Below are 17,216 nucleotides of genomic sequence, written 5' to 3'. Positions count from 1 at the left end.
GCTGTTCTAGCAAAGACTTGGCTTGATTCGGTTACCTATGAGATTCTGATCTATGGATCACAGTACCTATCGGGTTGGCTCTTTTCATCGGCTTGAGAGGAAACAAAATGATTTAAAAACATGGACTCCTGAAGTCAGATATGGATTTGAATTCTTTTCTTGCCACTTCAAGATATATGACTTTGGGTAAGTTATTTAACTCTCTGTGCCTCAGCTTTTTCTTCTGTAAAATGGAGAAAATAAAAAGCACTTAACTTACTGGGGTTCATGAGAAGTTTACATGGAATAAGGCAGCATGTGGCACTCAGTATTGTGCCTGCTGCACACTCAGCGCTCAGGAAAGTTAGTAATGGTCATTTCTTTTTCTCCTATTGGGAAGCAATTGTTTTATTCTTTTGAACTAATCACATGGAATTATAATTGTCTTCCTGCCCATAGATTGTGAATTCTAGATGGAAGACATCTTGCCTCTACATCCCCAGTGCCCAGCACAGTGTCCAGATAATTATCCTCAGTGTTTGTTGGATGAGTGAATGATTCTGAGACTTTTGAACTGCATCTCTGAAGTTATTCATATGTAAGATGCTGCTGTTATTAGTAGGCGTTGCACTACTGAGCCTTAAAAATGAATAAGATCAATGATTTCCTTGGCTTTAGGGAGTTTATGATCCAGTGTAAAAGATGCACTTGCAAATTATGAACTTTAAAATAAGCAGAATGAATTAGAATAATAGGAGCAGAAAGATGGGGTGGAAAAATCAACGACTAAGGTAGTGGTAGGGAATGGCTTTATAGAGGTGAAATATGAAGTGATATTTTAAGGAGAAGTACAGTACTGATCGAAGAAACCCAGCAGCCGATTTAGATCCTTATCATTAAAGTCTAGGACTGTTGCCTCCTCTGCCATGAACACATTTGCCTTGCCCCACCTGAATTTATCTGCCCCTCCTTTGAACCTCTGTGGTGTGTTCTTTCTTATCCCTTACCACCTTCTGTTACAGCTCTTGGTGTGCATTAAGTGACCCACAAATATTGTTACATCGCATCATTGCAATATGCATAGCCTAGTACCCGCCTCTACTCCTGACTAATTGCAAGCTCTTTTAGGGCCTGAGTTATGTCTTCACAGTTTTCTAGTGCCTAGAATATGCCAGGCACCATTACAGGCACCTCCCAAGTCTTTACAGACACCTGATGAAGAAAATGTCATTATAAGAATTTTAAAATGAGGAAACTGTGGCTCAAGTCACACAAGAAGTTAAGTAGTTGGGCCAAGATTGAAACCATTTCTACTGGACTCTGAACTTCTGCTCTTAACTCCGTAGTGTACTACACCTCTTAGCATAGTTAAGGAATCTAGTAAAACGCTCAGTAGTTATTTATGAGATTGAATTTACTGAATGAACTGAAAGCATGTCTAATTCAGTGGCAAGCAAGGCTAGGGCAAAGCCCTACAGTATTGGGTTTGGGACAGTTATAACAAGAAAACAAACAAAAAACCCCAAACAGTTGCCAGGGACCTCCAGTCAGGTAGTAACCAGCATGTGTCCCTTTTCACATTGATAGCTGTTTTAGCAGAATCTAATGACCAGCACAGATGACAAAAGTCTTACTTGTTCATTGGGCAGAGGGTGCCCTACTGTGACATGTTCTTTTTGCAAGTGTTGCCGCATCTCCTAAGGATATAGGGAATCTAGTGACCAGTAGGTGGCACTAGAACCCCATGGGATATTTTTCTTTGCTTTACATCCACGGAGTCTTACAGTCTCTGGAATATTTACTGTACATAACCAGGCTAGCTGATTGATCTAGATATTTAGTTATAAATGCATTACAATCTTGAAGGAGACGTTATAGATAGTATTGCTCCAACTCCTCATTGTAAGGATAAGAAAACTGGAGCATAGTCTGGGGACATAAATGACCCAGAGTTGGGGTGGTATTAATAATAACAGTGCCAGAACTAGAGTTCAGGTTTCCTGACTCCTACCCCATTGCTCTTTTTTTCTTTTAGACTGCTGCTACCTGTTTTTTAAAATCTTATTTTATTTTTTATTTAAAAATTTTCTAGCTTTGTTGAAGTACAATTGACAAGTAAAATTACCTGATGGTTTGATATATGAGGGCTGTCCAGAAAGTATCACTATTGTTAATATAATGAGAATGGTTACATGGCTGGATACTTCTTGGACAGCCCTCATATGTGTGTATTGTAAAATGATTACCACTATCAGGTTAATTAATACGTAGTTACCCTTTTTATGATGAGAACATTTAAGATAAGACTTTCTTAGCAAATTTCCAGTATATGATGCAGTATTGGTAACAACAGTCACCATGCTGTACATTAGCTCTCCAGAACTTATTCATCTTATAACTGCAAGTTTGTACCCTTTGACCAACATCACCCTATTTTTCCTACCCCTAAGCGCCTGGCAGCCACCATTCTATTCTCTGCTTCTCTGAGTTTGACTTTTTTAGATTCCACTTATAAGTGAGATCATACAGTATTGGTCTTTCTCTGTCTGACTTATTTCATTTAGCATAACGCCCTCAAGCTTTATCTATGTTGTTACAAATGATAGGATATCCTTCGTTTTTATGGCTGAATAATATTCTATTAAATATATAGATAAAGAAACTGTGGTGTGTATATATTCATTCATCCATCGGCAGACACTTAGGTTGTTTCCATGTCTTGGCTATTGCAAATAATGCTGCAATGAACATGAGGGTGAGATATTTCTTTGAGATACTGATTTCATTTCCTTCAGATATATACCCAGAAGTGGGATTGCTGGATCATATGGTAGTCCTATTTTTAATTTTTGAGGAAACTTCATACTGTTTTCCATAATGGCTGTACTAGTTTACATTCCCAACCACAGTGTACAAGGATTCTCTTTTCTCCACGTCTTCCCCAACACTTATTATCTCTTGTTTTTTTTGATAGTAGCCATCCTAACAGGTGTGAGGTGATATCTCATTGTGATTTTGATTTGCATTTTCCTGATAATTAGTGATGTTGAGTATTTTTTCTTAAACCTGTTGCCCATTCATATGTCTTTGGAGAAATGTCTATTCAGGTCCTTTGCCCGTTTTTAAATTGAGCTATTCATTTTATTGCTATTGAGTTGCTTTTGTTCCTTATATGCTTTGGATATTAACCCCTTCTCAGATGTGTGGTTTGGAAACATTTCCCCCCATTCCACAGGTTGCCTTTTCATTTTGTTGATTATTTCCTTTGCTGTGCAGAAGTGTTTTAGTTTGATGTAGTTTAACTTATTTATTTTTGCTTTTGTTGCTTGCGCTTTGTATCATATCCCAAAAATCATGGTACAGAGCAATGTCAAAAAACTTTGTTTTATTTGAGGAGTTTTACAATTTCAGTCTTACATTTAAGTCTTTAATCCATGTTGAGTTAATTTTTATGCATAGTGTGATAGAGGGGTGTTTATATCTATTTAATAGTTGTTTTTAGTGCCTTTTCCTCTTAAGAATGCAAGCTACTTTTTAAGAGATTGCATTTTGACAGTGGGTACTCAATAAATGTTCATTTCAAATTAGGCTCCAACTGAGTAAGTTTCCGAATAAGTTAGATTACAACAGTGGTGCAATTCATTTTGTGCTTGGGTCTCAAAGGAATAGAAGACACGTCAGCTTCTTAATGATCTCATAGTTTTGTTGGAAAGGATGAAACACATAATAGAAGCAACAAAAGAACACTTGCATATGCTGATATCAGAAAGCAAAATGCACACAGTGCAACCTGAGTGCATGAAAATCAACAGTGCAAAGAAGGGTTTGTCACTGAGGGAGAATTACAGAAAATAAGTTTTGAATTGGCCTTTTAAGAAGTTGAGGGTTAGGAATTGTTGAGTTTGGACTCCAAAGGAGAATAAAAAAAAGAGAAAGTGTCTAAGGAGTAAGAAAATAGAGTGGTCACAATCTGAGATTCTGCAATTCACGGAAGGTGTTGGTGGTGCTGAGGGGAACCTATCTATCCCTCAGCAGTGCTATTAAATGGGGCTTTTTCAGGGAGAGGTGCACAGGAAATCTGAGAGACAGAAATGTTGGGTCCTGGGTGGTGGGGGAGGGTAGGATGGGTGAAAGCAACATTATCAGTAGAATAGGACAATGGGCATAGAATGGTGGTACAAGACATGGAGGAAAAGAGCCGTGGTGTCATGGAGAGAGTCTTTTTAGTTGAATTTGATTCAGCAAGCACCCACTAAACACCTGAAGTATTCTGGGTGATACAATGATGTGTGGAATAAGGCATAAACCTTTCTTTTTTTCCCTTTCTCTTTTTCCCAACTGAATATTTTTAATTCAGTTAGTTATAGTAAACATAAAGAAAAATGCATAAATTATAAATATTCATCTTGTATTTCTCAGAAAGTGTACACAGCTATTTAATAGAACATAGAACTAGAAAGTATCAGGTTATTAAGTATGAAATGTCCAATTTTCTTAAGTACTAAGTTTGACAGTTGATACCTCTGACATTTCACTTTGATACTTCTTGTTTTATTTTTATTGTGAAGGTGCATCCTCATTCTTTCAAATGTATGGTTTGGCTTGTGATTATCTTTCAAATTTTTTTTACAGAAATTTTTGTGAAACCATGGATAAGTAAAAAATTCATGTTATTTTCAAATATGAGTTCCATCGTGGACAGCTGGAAATATCAACAAAGTGTTTGGGAAAGATGTGACTAATGAATGCACAGTACATCGATGGTTTGAAGACATAAATCTTTTCTTCAAGAAACTTATTTATTTTCTATTAAAAATAATATTAGGATTATTTTTAATAGTGTAGGGATTATTACATTCATTATTAAATGAATACAGTAAAGGGGAAAGTTAATAAATATCAAATAAGGAGAAAAAATAAATATCAAATAAGTAAGCAAGAAGATATCCGATTATATTAGATAAATCACTTTTGCATATATTATCTCAATTTACTTGTAAGCAACTTTGGAATTTTTAAGCTTTGGAATTTGTAACCCCATTTTACAGATGAGAAAACAGATTTAAAGAGATAAGATTTTTACCAAGGTGATAAAATTTGTAAATGGTGGAGCTAGGTCCTAAATATAAGTCTTTTAATTTTAAATCCCCATATATTTCTATATAATTGGCCAGTCACTGTTCTTGGTGCTGAAGATACAACTGTGAATAAGATACAATTTCTGTCTTCTAGGGCCTCACTGCTTGGTGGGAAACAGATGGGCTGAAAACTGACTTCAGTGCTATGTGATAAGCTCTGTACTGATGATAGGTTCAGAAGGTGCTGCCAGTCAGAAGAATGGGTGAGGTTTTGGCAGGCAGAGATCAGAACAGCATTTAAGTGGAAGAAATATTAATAGTATAAACAACAATATGGAGGCTGCGAAGTTAATTTGGAATCTAGAGGCAGGCTGGAGCTGAGGCACAGAGCCAGGGCAGCCACTGTCATGGACGCCTGGGTCTGCTTCAGTGCTCAGGGTCAGGCCTGGGAATGGCTGTGTAAGGCTGTTCAGTATGCTTGCTCTCTACTTGGCCATGCCCCACAGAGACATGGGGCCAGTCCTGAGTTACAAAACAGATTTGACAACTGAAAGGTCATCTGGGCCTTGGAAGAAAGCTTCTATGCCTGGGTAACTCAGCAGATGCCCTTGAGTCAGCCAAAAGAGCTGTGTACCTCTCAGATGTTGTCTTGAGACTCTGCATCACGGCTAGTCACCTCAGTCAAGCCTTGTACTTCGTCTGTGACAGTGTCCTGTGGGCTGGAAAGTCTGGACTGGCTCCCCGTGTGGATCAGGAGAAGTGGGCCCAGAGTTCATTCAGATACTATCTGTTCTCTCTCATCATGAATTTGAGCTGTGATGGTTATAAGATTCACCTATTGATGGAACAACAGTCTTCAGCTTGTAGATGGTGACTAAAGGGTTCTGGAGGAGGAGTCCCAGGAGGAATTGAAACTGGGGGCTTTGGGGGACCAGGGACACCAGGAGGAGGTCTGCCCCAAATGGCTCTGAAGCTTCGGCTCCGAGTCCTGCTCCTGGCTCGAGTCGTTCGAGATCATACTCCACTTCTGCTAGATGTGGTCAGAAATGCCTGTGATCTCTTCATCCCACTAGACAAAGCAGGCTTCTGGCACTGTGGCCCTGGGATTGTGGGGCTTTGCGGCCTCGTGTCCTCCATCCTGTCTATTCTTACCCTAATCTGCCCCCAGCTATGACTGAAGCCCTGACATTCTGGTACAGGAAAAGGAAGGGACCTGAATTGGGGAGATGGAATCTTGGATTGTCCCCCATGTGCCAGCTTCATTCTAATTCTACTCCTTGGTTAAAGCTAAAATTCAGAGATTTAGGGATGGAAGAAGGAGCTTTGGAAAGATGAGGTGAGGATAGGTGACTCATAAAGTCAATAAGATGATTCTAATATCCAGATATGCTGGAGCTTTTGTTCTTTTACTCTTTCATTGTCTGTGACTCTCTTGTCTTTTTACTTTGTGTCTCTTAAGTCTATTTAAGAGTCCGTGTCTATGCATTTCTCGTTTTTACCTTTTCAGTCCCTATCCAGGAATTCAACCAGCAGAATTACTTTTTGGTAGGGGAGGCATAACATTTTGTCTGTAACATTCTAACTGCCTTCTTTTTTCTTGCAAAGGTGGCTTGTGGCAGATTTTTCCTTGTTCAAACTCCAAATCATAATTTTTAGACTTTATGTCCCAGTAGATTCTTCCCTCATATCTCTGCACCACAGGTGGTTTGATGCTTCCTCTTCCTCCCTCTTGTCTACCTCAACAACCTCTGTCATGATTTGGCCCTTACTCTACCCTATCCTCACACCTTCAGATTTCTGCTTATACATTGACTTCAGAGCTTTGTTCTCTAGCCTGTTCTTACCCCTTCTTTGCCTACTCAGAATGATGCTGTCTCTAGCATCTTGCTGGAAATACTGTACAGTGATTTTGAGTAAATAGCTGTGGCTCACGCTGACAATGGAGAGCAAGCCTTCCAGGTCAGCAAATTAAAGATCAGTTTTCTCATTGGAAGAAAAAGAAAAAAAAAAAAAAAGAAATCTAGGTGTATTGGGGGAAACTGGGTTGGAAATGTACATTGAAGCCAGATCACGGAGACTTCTATGAGCATTCAATCAACATTTATTTATTGGGCATGCATCGTGATGAGCTACTATTCTAGATGCAAAAGGTGCAATAACAAACAAGACAAAATCCTCGTTCTTATGTGCCTTACATTCTAGTAGGGGGAAAAAGATGAATGAATAATGTAAAGACAAAGTATCAGGTATGAAAAGTGCTGAGAACAATACAACAATAAAGATGAATATGTGATAGAGAGTGATTAGGGGAATACTGTTTTAGATTAAATGTCAGAGAAAGCTCATCTCATGAGGTGACTTTTTGGCTGAGACCTGAATGAAATAAGGAGCCAGACACAAAGATCAAGGAGACTATTCCAAGCAAAATAAATAGCAGGTTCAATGGTCTCCAGATGGGAACCAGCTTGTCCTGCTAGAATTGTGGAAAGAAGGCCAGAATGGTTGGAAAACAGTGAATGAAGAAGAGCATAGTGAAAGATGAGGTCTGGCAGGGTCCCATCCTGTAGGAAGGTCCTGGGAAGGAGGTTGGGTTTTATTCTCAGTGTGGAGGGTTTTAAGCAGGGAGCAGCATGATGTAGTTTACATTTTCGAAAGGGACAGAGAGCCCCATCAGGAAGCTGTATTCTAGGCGAGAGATGGTGGTGGCTTGGACTGGGATGAAAGAATCATGGATTTGGGCTGTTTTGTATTTTGAGATAGAAAAAAAGGACTTGCTGATGAGTTTGATTTCGGGAGAGGGAATGATTACAATAAAGAATGTCTCCTAGGTTTTTGGCTTGAGCAGGGTGGATGACCTACTGAATACTTCCAGGAACCCTGAGCATCTTCCAGATTTTGAGTCCTTTCACTCTTATTCTTTGTCAGATTTATTTTTCTGGGGACAGTATAAATTATAGAGAATATTTGTGAGGAAGACTCGTCTTACTTCTGAATACATATGCCATTTAAGCAGCAGCCAACATATGGGCCTTCCCATTGATCTTGAGGCCAAGGACAACCCCATGGCCTTTCTCATTCCCCTCTCTGCCAGGATCGTGGTCCTAGCTTAGATGCTTTCCCTCTAGGAAAGCCTTTCTCAATCCTTCCAGGTATAGCTATTTACTCCCCTCTTGGCATCATAACAGCAATTTTCTTCAACTTACAACATTGTGCCTGACATAATGGTTGTTTGCTTTATGTATCTTTCTTACTATATTTTAATCCCTTTGAAGAAAGGGGCCGTTGTTATGAGTGATTACATTTTCTCATAGCGAATACAGTACGATGGCCCTCAGCATGCATTCCTATCTCCTTCTATATTTTCTAGACTTCCTTGCAGCTAGAGTCCTGGGTGTAAGTTAAGGTTTTTCCAATCAGGTGTGTTTGCATGATATTTGGAAGGTGAGTGCGAGATGGCGACCATTATGCTGTGATTTGGGTTATTGCCTTTGGCAAACAAGGTTATAGAGACATGAGTATTGACAGACAACTTTGGCAGCGATGTCAGTAGCTTCTGGAGCCCAGGTTTCTGAGTCCTGGATTGTATCTCTGGTGATGTATTAAACTCCATAATTCTAGGGGTTGCTTGCTAATTTCTAATAATTCAGCCCTTCTCCTCCTAGGCATTAAATCCTTTATTGTTTAAAACACCTAAAGAGATAACTGTTTTCATTCATTGAGCCCTGATTAAATGAGGGGTTTATTCAGTCTCTCTTATCTGTTCCTGTGTTTTATATATTGTAGACCCCTAACAAATGTTCAGTTGAATTTATTCCCAAACCAGAATTATTTCTTCCATCTCTCCATTTATTCCCAAACCAGAATTATTTCCTCCATTTCTCCACTTATTCAAAAACAACTAATAAATATCACTAGACATAAGTGTTTGCACTAAGTGCTGAGCAATGCAAGGTTGAGTAAGATTGATCTTATTCCCAGTTTGGTAGGGGAGATAATTACAACAGAATATGGGCCAAATGATATAACAGAAGTGAGTAGGAACTTAAACAAAGCAGTGCCTGGAATGCCCAGGAACTCTGCTCAGAAGAGATGATGTTTTAGTTGGGACCCAGAGGATGCTTAGGTTTTTGCCATGTAGCAAATGGCAGGGAGGTATTTCATGCTGATTGGACAGTATATTCAAGGATATGAATTCATGATAGACCATGATGTACTAAGAAAAGGCCAAGTCCTTGGCTTGGCTGAAGAATTGGATGCTCCTGTGAGGGGCCTCTCATGACACTAGGCTGGGTAGGTCATCTGGGTCAGAGAGTGAAGAGCTGGTATGCCATGCTAAGGAATATGAACTTTAGTCTAAAGTCACCGGGGAGCCACTGAGGAGAAGGGAAATTAAGGTAGTGGATATGGAGATGTGAAAAGAGATTCAAGAGTTATGAGGGTGTAGACTTGGCAGGACTTAATGACCATTTGAATGTGGTGGTAAATGAGTGGTAAGGGTCAAATGTGACTCCTCAATGGGTGGAGGAGAGCTGAAAATTATATTTAGGTAAGTTTCATTTTGATTCTTCGTTATTTGTTTCATATTGATTCTTATTTTTTTCAGTGCTGAGGAACTCAGGGAACAAAGTGATTTTAGAAGTCAAGAAACAAGGTCTTATTTTTGGAAAATGGCTCACAAGTGAAGATAGCATGGTCCCACAGGGAAGAAGGAAAAGAGTCATTAAAGTCATTGCTCACCAATCATTTATTGGTTATTTTAATACAATTTCATAATCTGCACATAGATTTTCTTATAAAGGGTTTTCAGGCCTTGGCAGCTATGGATTTGATAATAATTTTGGTTCCTTGGAATCTGCAAACATAAGACATATGCTTTCTCTCTATTTTACATATCTGAAACTAGACAGGCATCGAGTTGGAATGGGTCTAGTCAGCTCTAGTGATAGGCACTCAATGGACAGTCCCTCTGGTGAGAGGTAGATGCCTGGGCGTGGGAGGTGTTGTCGACATCAGAGGCCCTCTGTGGTCCATGGCTCTCCTACTGGCCTCTCACTGTGTTTCATTCTAGTCTGTGATGCTTGCAATTCCTGATATTTTATCCATAGGTGCCAAAGCTCACCAAAGTCCAGGTTTCTTCTCCTCAATTGTAATGTAAATCTTCAGAGTGTCTTTTCTGTTTCTGAACTTTAGGGAGAAGTGTTCTACCTTTCAATGATCCATGCAGGTGGAACTAGGAAATGATTTAACTTCCCAAATTGATTAACATTAAGATATGATTATTTCACCCAATTTACCACTTAGATTTCACCCAACCAAAAAACACTAGAATTGCTGCTGACAGAACTGAAAAGCCCTAAAGTGAAAGCTTGTCCTGGAAAACATCCTTGCAAGTAGAAAGAGTAGAGGATAGAGGGAAGACATACATTTTCAACCTCTTAAACAGAAGTAAAGATGAACTTGACAGATTGGTTTCTGCTTTGGCTTTGTTTCTTTTACTCTGGTGCTCATCAATACATAGCCTAGTATTGATGCGATTTCTGCTGTTGCACATAGTCATAAAGGGGGTTGGGAACAATAGCTGCTTTGGTAGGGTGATCTCCTCCTTGTTCTCTTCTTTGAGGCCTCCCACCACCCTGGGTTGGATGGAAGGTTGGCTCCCTGCGTCTTCCCTGTGAGTCTCGGCTCTGGTCATCCTCATTCATGCAGAATTTTTCTCTGTTAGGACAGCTTCGCTGGGTGCCTAGGGATTGTTGATCCTGGGACCCTTGATACTTCTCTTTCTCCTTGTAGTTTTGCCTATCCCATTGTTGTTGACGGTTTTGATTCTCTTTCCAGGTTTGCCTGTCTTGCCTCTGATGGTTCTGCTCGTCTTCCCGGGTTTCCCTGTCTCGCCTCTGACGGTTCTGCTCGTCTTCGTGGGTTTGCCTGTTTCGCCTCTGACGGTTCTGCTCATCTTCGTGGGTTTGCCTGTCTTGCCTCTGATGGTTCTGCTCGTCTTCCCAGGTTTGCCTGTCTTGCCTCTGATGGTTCTGCTCGTCTTCGTGGGTTTGCCTGTTTCGCCTCTGACGGTTCTGCTCGTCTTCGTGGGTTTGTCTGTCTTGCCTCTGATGGTTCTGCTCGTCTTCCCAGGTTTGCCTGTTTCGCCTCTGACGGTTCTGCTCGTCTTCGTGGGTTTGCCTGTCTTGCCTCTGATGGTTCTGCTCGTCTTCCCAGGTTTGCCTGTCTTGCCTCTGATGGTTCTGCTCGTCTTCGTGGCTTTGCCTGTCTTGCCTCTGACGGTTCTGCTCGTCTTCGTGGGTTTGCCTGTCTTGCCTCTGATGGTTCTGCTCGTCTTCGTGGCTTTGCCTGTCCTGTGCCTCCCATGAACTTTCCAGCCCCCCACGGCTGTGTCTGTCCTGGCTTTGATGACTCTGCTCTTCCTTTGCCCCATGTCTCTGCCCCTCGTTATGGCTGTGCCTGGTTTGGGCCTGTCTATGGCCCTGCTCACTACTGCGTGATTGCCAATCTCTCCCCTTGTGGCAGAATGGTTCTTCCTGCTGGATTAGTGCTAAGAGCTTGTGCTGGTGGTGTTGGCTATCTTCCTCAGGCTCCCATACCTGGTGGCTGTCCTGTTGCACATCCCTAGACTGGAATCCCTGTCCCTGGTACACTTCCTGTCCTGGAGTCTGTTGATTTAGTCTCCCTGATCTTCCTGATTGCTCAACATATGAGTCCCTTCTTGTCCCCTCAGTCCCTTGGAAATACCTATTTTGCTTTTGTATTTCAATTTCCCCAGTCTGTGACTGACCATAGTGGGCATTCTGGCCTTGTCTGTGTGTCTGACCATACTGAGAGCTCAGGCGTTGCCTGTCTATCTGACCATAGTGAGAACTCTGGCCTTGTCTGTCTGTCTGACCATATTGAGAACTCTGGCCTTGTCTGTCTGTCTGACCATATTGACAGCTCAGGCCTTGTCTGTCTGTCTGGGCATATTGAGAGCTCTGGCCTTGTCTGTCTGTCTGACCACATCGAGAGCTCTGGCCTTGTCTGTCTGTCTGACCATAGTGAGAACTCTGGCCTTGTCTACCTGTCTGACCATATTGAGAGCTCTGGCCTTGTCTGTCTGTCTGGCCATATTGAGAACTCTGGCCTTGTCTGTTTGTCTGGCCATATCGAGAGCTCTGGCCTTGTCTGTCTGTCTGACCATAGTGAGAACTCTGGCCTTGTCTGTCTGTCTGATCATATTGATAGCTTAGGCCTTGTCTGTCTGTCTGACCATATTGAGAGCTCTGGCCTTGTCTGTCTGTCTGACCATATCGAGAGCTCTGGCCTTGTCTGTCTGTCTGACCATATCGAGAGCTCTGGCCTTGTCTGTCTGTCTGACCATATCGAGAACTCTGGCCTTGTCTGTCTGTCTGACCATATTGAGAACTCTGGCCTTGTCTGTCTGTCTGACCATATTGACAGCTCAGGCCTTGTCTGTCTGTCTGGCCATATCGAGAGCTCTGGCCTTGTCTGTCTGTCTGACCATATTGACAGCTCTGGCCTTGTCTGTCTGTCTGACCATAGTGAGAATCCAGTCCTTGCCTATCTCTCTGGCCATAGCCTGATTCCTGACCCATCCTCCCAGACCATCTATAATAAGAGTCTGATTCCTGTTGGTTTGTCTGGCTAGAGCAAGAGTCTTGTACAAGTCTTCCAGATTGGCCACAGCTTAATTGTTGCCCAAGCCTTTCAGACTGACCATAATGAGAATCTTGAACTGGTTTCTCACACTGATTTAAGGCAAAGATATATTCTTGCCTTTTAGGTTGGCCACTGCTAGATTTATGACTCAGTCTTTTACCAGAGGTAGAATCTTGACCTTGTCTCTCTGTCTGATCAAAGCTGTAATCCTCATCTTGTCTCTCAGACTGACCATGGTGGGAGTCCTGACCCTGTCTCTCAGACTGACCATGGTAGGAGTCCTGACTCTGTCTCTCAGACTGACCATGGCGGGAGTCCTGACCCTGTCTCTCAGTCTGACCATGGTAGGAGTCCTGACCCTGTCTCTCAGTCTGACCATGGCGGGAGTCCTGACCCTGTCTCTCAGACTGACCATAGTGGGAATCCTGACCCTGTCTCTCAGACTGACTGCAGTGGGAGTCCTGCCTTTCTTCCTCATGCCTCTGCCTATGTTGTCTGCCTGAGTTTCCTGGTAACTTATGGTCTTGTGTTCCTTCCTGTCCCCTTTCTCGCCGGGAGGTTCTATCTCCACATGGTTTATTATCTAGCTTATGATGGCAGGCTTGGACCAATTGGAACACCAACAAGAGATACTCATTAAAATCAACATGTCCGTTTCTGTCTCTGTCTAAAAGGCTCATGATGGTTTCCACAGACTCTGGGTCATTTGGTCTCTGTGAGAAGATAAAACAAAGAGCAAAATCAGATGTTGTCCTGTGGATACTAAGATGTGTATCAGTGTTCATGCCCCAGTCAATTCACTCCTGCATGGGCCTTCCTTGGTTGAGAAACCATTAATCTGAAATGGCTTGGGCTTGGTTCTAGTCTTGGATCAACTGGTTCTCAGAATCCCATCCCTTGCTGGACCATTGGATGCATGACCACAGGGAGTAGATACTCTAATTTAAAATAAGCTCCATTAATAATTAATTTGAGTCATTTGAGAAAGTTATTCCATCTCATCACAGGCTATATTCTAATTGTTTGCCTGCTTTTTCTCACCACACTGTGAGATCCTGGAAAGAGGGGAAGCTGATTTTATTCATGTGTGTCCCCAGTGCCTAGGATGGTACTGGCATGGAGTCGGTGCTCAATGACTCTTTATTGACTGATTGAATGAATGAATGATGAAAATATGTGGACAGCACTAAAATATAGAAATCCAGGTATGACCTATGGTTTTCTTCTGAGAAATTATTCCCTGTTACTTTGAAGTTGTACTCTACCCTGTTCAAGCTCAGATACAAGGAGGGGTATGTGTGTGTGTGTGTGTGTGTGTGTGTGTATGCTGTGAGAGAACTACTAGGGAACTGCCTGAAATTCTTTTTGTTACAGGGTGGAGCATGACTAAATAGAACAAAACATCAAACGCTGGATGCTGGTGTCAGAATCATTCCACTTGACTCTATTGGGCCAAGTGTCTATGTATCTTACCCGGAGGATGTCTCCAAACTCAGCCAAGAGCAGCTGTTTCAACTCCTCCTTGCACAGTGATGCACAGTCCCCATTCTCTTTGGCGTATTTCTGGAACACGTCGATCACATTGAGTATGCTGTTCAGGAGTTGAGGCATTTTGGCAAATACAGGTAAACCTAAAAGAAGAAACAAGACTTTATCTGTGGGTAGGATAAAGACTGGGGCACAGCATCTCCAGGGGAAAAGTGGCCCCTGTTAGTCTGGGAAAGAAGCTTAAGAAATAAACATCTTATCCCTTTCTTAGCTATACCCCTCCCTTGCCTTGACTCACAGTCAGGCTCCAAATATCATGTGTTACAGTGGGAGATGGATGCAAATTGTGTTTCTTCTGCTAGAAAAAGAAGCAATTTCCTAAAAAACAAAAAAAATGTATGGTAGGCATTTTACATATCCCACCCTCTATTCCAGGTGGGACTTCCTTGATTGAAACTCTCAGAACAAAAAGTAACGGAGGTCAGGAAGCCCATAGAGGCAGGGCCAGAAGCCAGCATAGTAAGGCATAATTTTCCACCAACAACTAGCACACTGGAGGAAGCATTAAATAGATCCTACTGAACAGGTTTCAGTCTTCTAATGAGGCTTCCTCAAGTAAGGAAGAATGCTAAAAGTATTTCTCCATGGTTTCAAGAAGCTTTCTGGGAGGCTAAATTCCAACAAGTGCTTCTGGCCTGGATGGTCATTTTGGGACATGCTTATAAAATGAAAACAATGAATACAAAAACTCTTGAAGACAAAAATAGTAAGTGGATACACAGCAAAATTAACTACACAGATGATAGGAAGTATATATTATCAATTAGGTCCACAGTGGCCATGCTGGAGGCTTGGGTCTTTTGGGATCTGGATGTCTATATTTTTTCTTGTGGTATGAAAACTCTGGTTACTGGATTTATAGGCCTCCAAACCAAAGCCCTAATGGCAGAGCACATTGGACTACTAAAAGCATACACTGATGTCTAAAAGATAAGTAGCAAATAATGGATTGCCTGGAACAAGGTGAATCCCTTGTGGCAATTCATTGCAATGAGACTTGAGTATTTCTGGGCCCCATGGTCCAGGGCCTTGGCTCTGACGAGCTCTAAATTTTTGGGACTTGCCTAACTTTCACAAAAAGCAAATGCCCCTCTCTGGGAGACAAAGCTATTCACCAATAGTTCTTGCCCCCAGTTTTGGAATACATAGGACACGTTGAGGCAATGGTACCTACATTTTATAGGCACAGCAGTAGGCCACCCCAGCTATCATCATATTCTCAGATAAAGCCAGGAAGAGGAGGTAGGAAGGTATCCAAGGCTGTCACCAACAGGGAGAAGTCTCAGACCTCCCCAGCCCAGCACATTACAGCTGCTTTCGAGAGCCTCACAAGCACTGCCATTTCTCCCCTGTGCATGTCTTACCTGCTTGAGGAGGATGCGCTGAAGGTTTGGAAGACAGAGAGGATACTGGAGACCTGAAAATCCATCCTATTTATAGGGAGTTTAATTGTCCTACTAGGCCATCCCAGGAGACACCCATTCTGTGGCAGAGCCTGAATCACTCTGGGCCCAGCCCAGCACAGCCCAGCTCAGCCCGGCTCAGCCTTGCTTGACCTCTCCCTCTGCAAACCGTTTGGTTGATTTACTTCCCCCATTTGCTCATGAACCTGTTTGTCATTAGTCCCAGCCCCATTTAATTAAGGGAGTGTGTGTGTGTCTATGTGTGCATGCTTTGGGGGTCCCAAAAGACAGAAGTGTTGACTGAGGTCATCCTTAATATATGTCACTTGCCAATACTAATAGAGGGCAATAGTCAACTCATACTGAAGAAGGATATCTGTATGGTCACATTACAAAAAAAGCTATCAAAGTTGGGAGTAGAAAGTCTATGTATTTGGCTAGAATATAGTTCCTGGGAGAGATTTGTCTTAGTCTAATCTCTTGCTTATGTAGGTAGATATTTATATATTAATCTATTGATCTATTTTGAATTGCTATTATTATTTTTTTAATTTAGCAGCTCCACTACATACATGATCAGTTTTGGGAGTATGGGGGTGTTGATGATGGAACTGCCAGCACTTGAGTCTTTTAAGTCTTACTAAGAAGTTGGAGCTGAGGGACAACGTGGAAGTTTGTGATATCTGTGAGACAGAGGTGCTGTCAGAGACCTGGGCCTCCATTTATTTCCCATCTGCATACCTGTGACCTTCCAGTACAGTGTCTTAAGCATGGGAGATTCTTAGGAAATGTTTTTGGGATAAGTGAATTATTAGATTATAGAAGCATGGGAGAATCTATGTAAAGTGCAAAAAATTTCTAGGCTCACCTATATTTCTACTTTTGTCTCACATCTAGATCCTTGGTTGGACCTTTTCCCATTTATTCATCTACCAATCAGTTGTTAGTAATAATACTTGTTATTATATACTATGTGTTCAGGATACTGCAAGGGAATCATGAAAGTACAGAAATATTTAGTTCAGTTCGAATAAAGAAGTTTCACATAGAAAAATATTTTGAACACCAAAGGTAGGACATGTTAAATGGTGAGTTTTAGAAAACCTAGGTGCATGTGAAGTTCTCATGGGCTGGGCCTTTGATTCCCTTAGAAGGTGAGATTTGTGTTGTTCCTCAAAGGATTCAGGTGGGCAGAGAAGAAAGCCAAGAAATTTTGAGTGGGGAGAAGGGAAGGATCAAAGGTACTAAAGTGAAAATTTACATGTTGTGTTTGTATTAGAGTGAGCTGGTAAGTCTGCCTGGAGCAGAGGGCATATAGAAAAATAATCTGAGAAAATTTTGGAACTGAAAGGGAAATCTAGTCTTAGTCTTTTAATTTTACAGATGAGGAAACTGAGATTCATCTGGATTGAGTGACTTGCCACAGGTTTTGCAGGGCTATGATCAAAGCCAGACTTAGCTAATTGCTTCCTTTCCTTGGTTTCTTATATTAATATATTCTCTGAGGCAGATTTGGGGCCTACTTTAGGGTTTATTTTAATGA

General features: G+C 41.6%; 1 protein-coding gene and 1 pseudogene across 1 annotated transcript; one reads left to right on the top strand and one right to left on the bottom strand.

The window, feature by feature from the left end:
- Nucleotides 1-5,464: 5,464 nt before the first annotated feature.
- On the top strand, nt 5,465-6,243 carry LOC138389998 (peroxisomal membrane protein 11B pseudogene; annotated as a pseudogene).
- A 4,333-nt stretch (nt 6,244-10,576) lies between these two features.
- RPTN (repetin) lies at nt 10,577-14,333 on the bottom strand. The gene is made up of 5 exons (XM_069479236.1): nt 14,196-14,333; nt 13,117-13,435; nt 13,081-13,085; nt 11,335-13,039; nt 10,577-11,178 (listed from the first exon to the last, which is right to left on the bottom strand). The coding sequence occupies exons 1-5, from the start codon at nt 14,331-14,333 to the stop codon at nt 10,577-10,579; spliced, it is 2,769 nt and encodes a 922-aa protein (XP_069335337.1).
- Nucleotides 14,334-17,216: the final 2,883 nt, after the last annotated feature.

The sequence above is a fragment of the Eulemur rufifrons genome, chromosome 8 (genome assembly GCF_041146395.1).
Source record: "Eulemur rufifrons isolate Redbay chromosome 8, OSU_ERuf_1, whole genome shotgun sequence".
In the NCBI taxonomy this organism is placed as follows: domain Eukaryota; kingdom Metazoa; phylum Chordata; class Mammalia; order Primates; family Lemuridae; genus Eulemur; species Eulemur rufifrons.
Note: the sequence above shows the minus strand (reverse complement) of the source record. Positions and strands in the feature narration are given on the sequence as shown.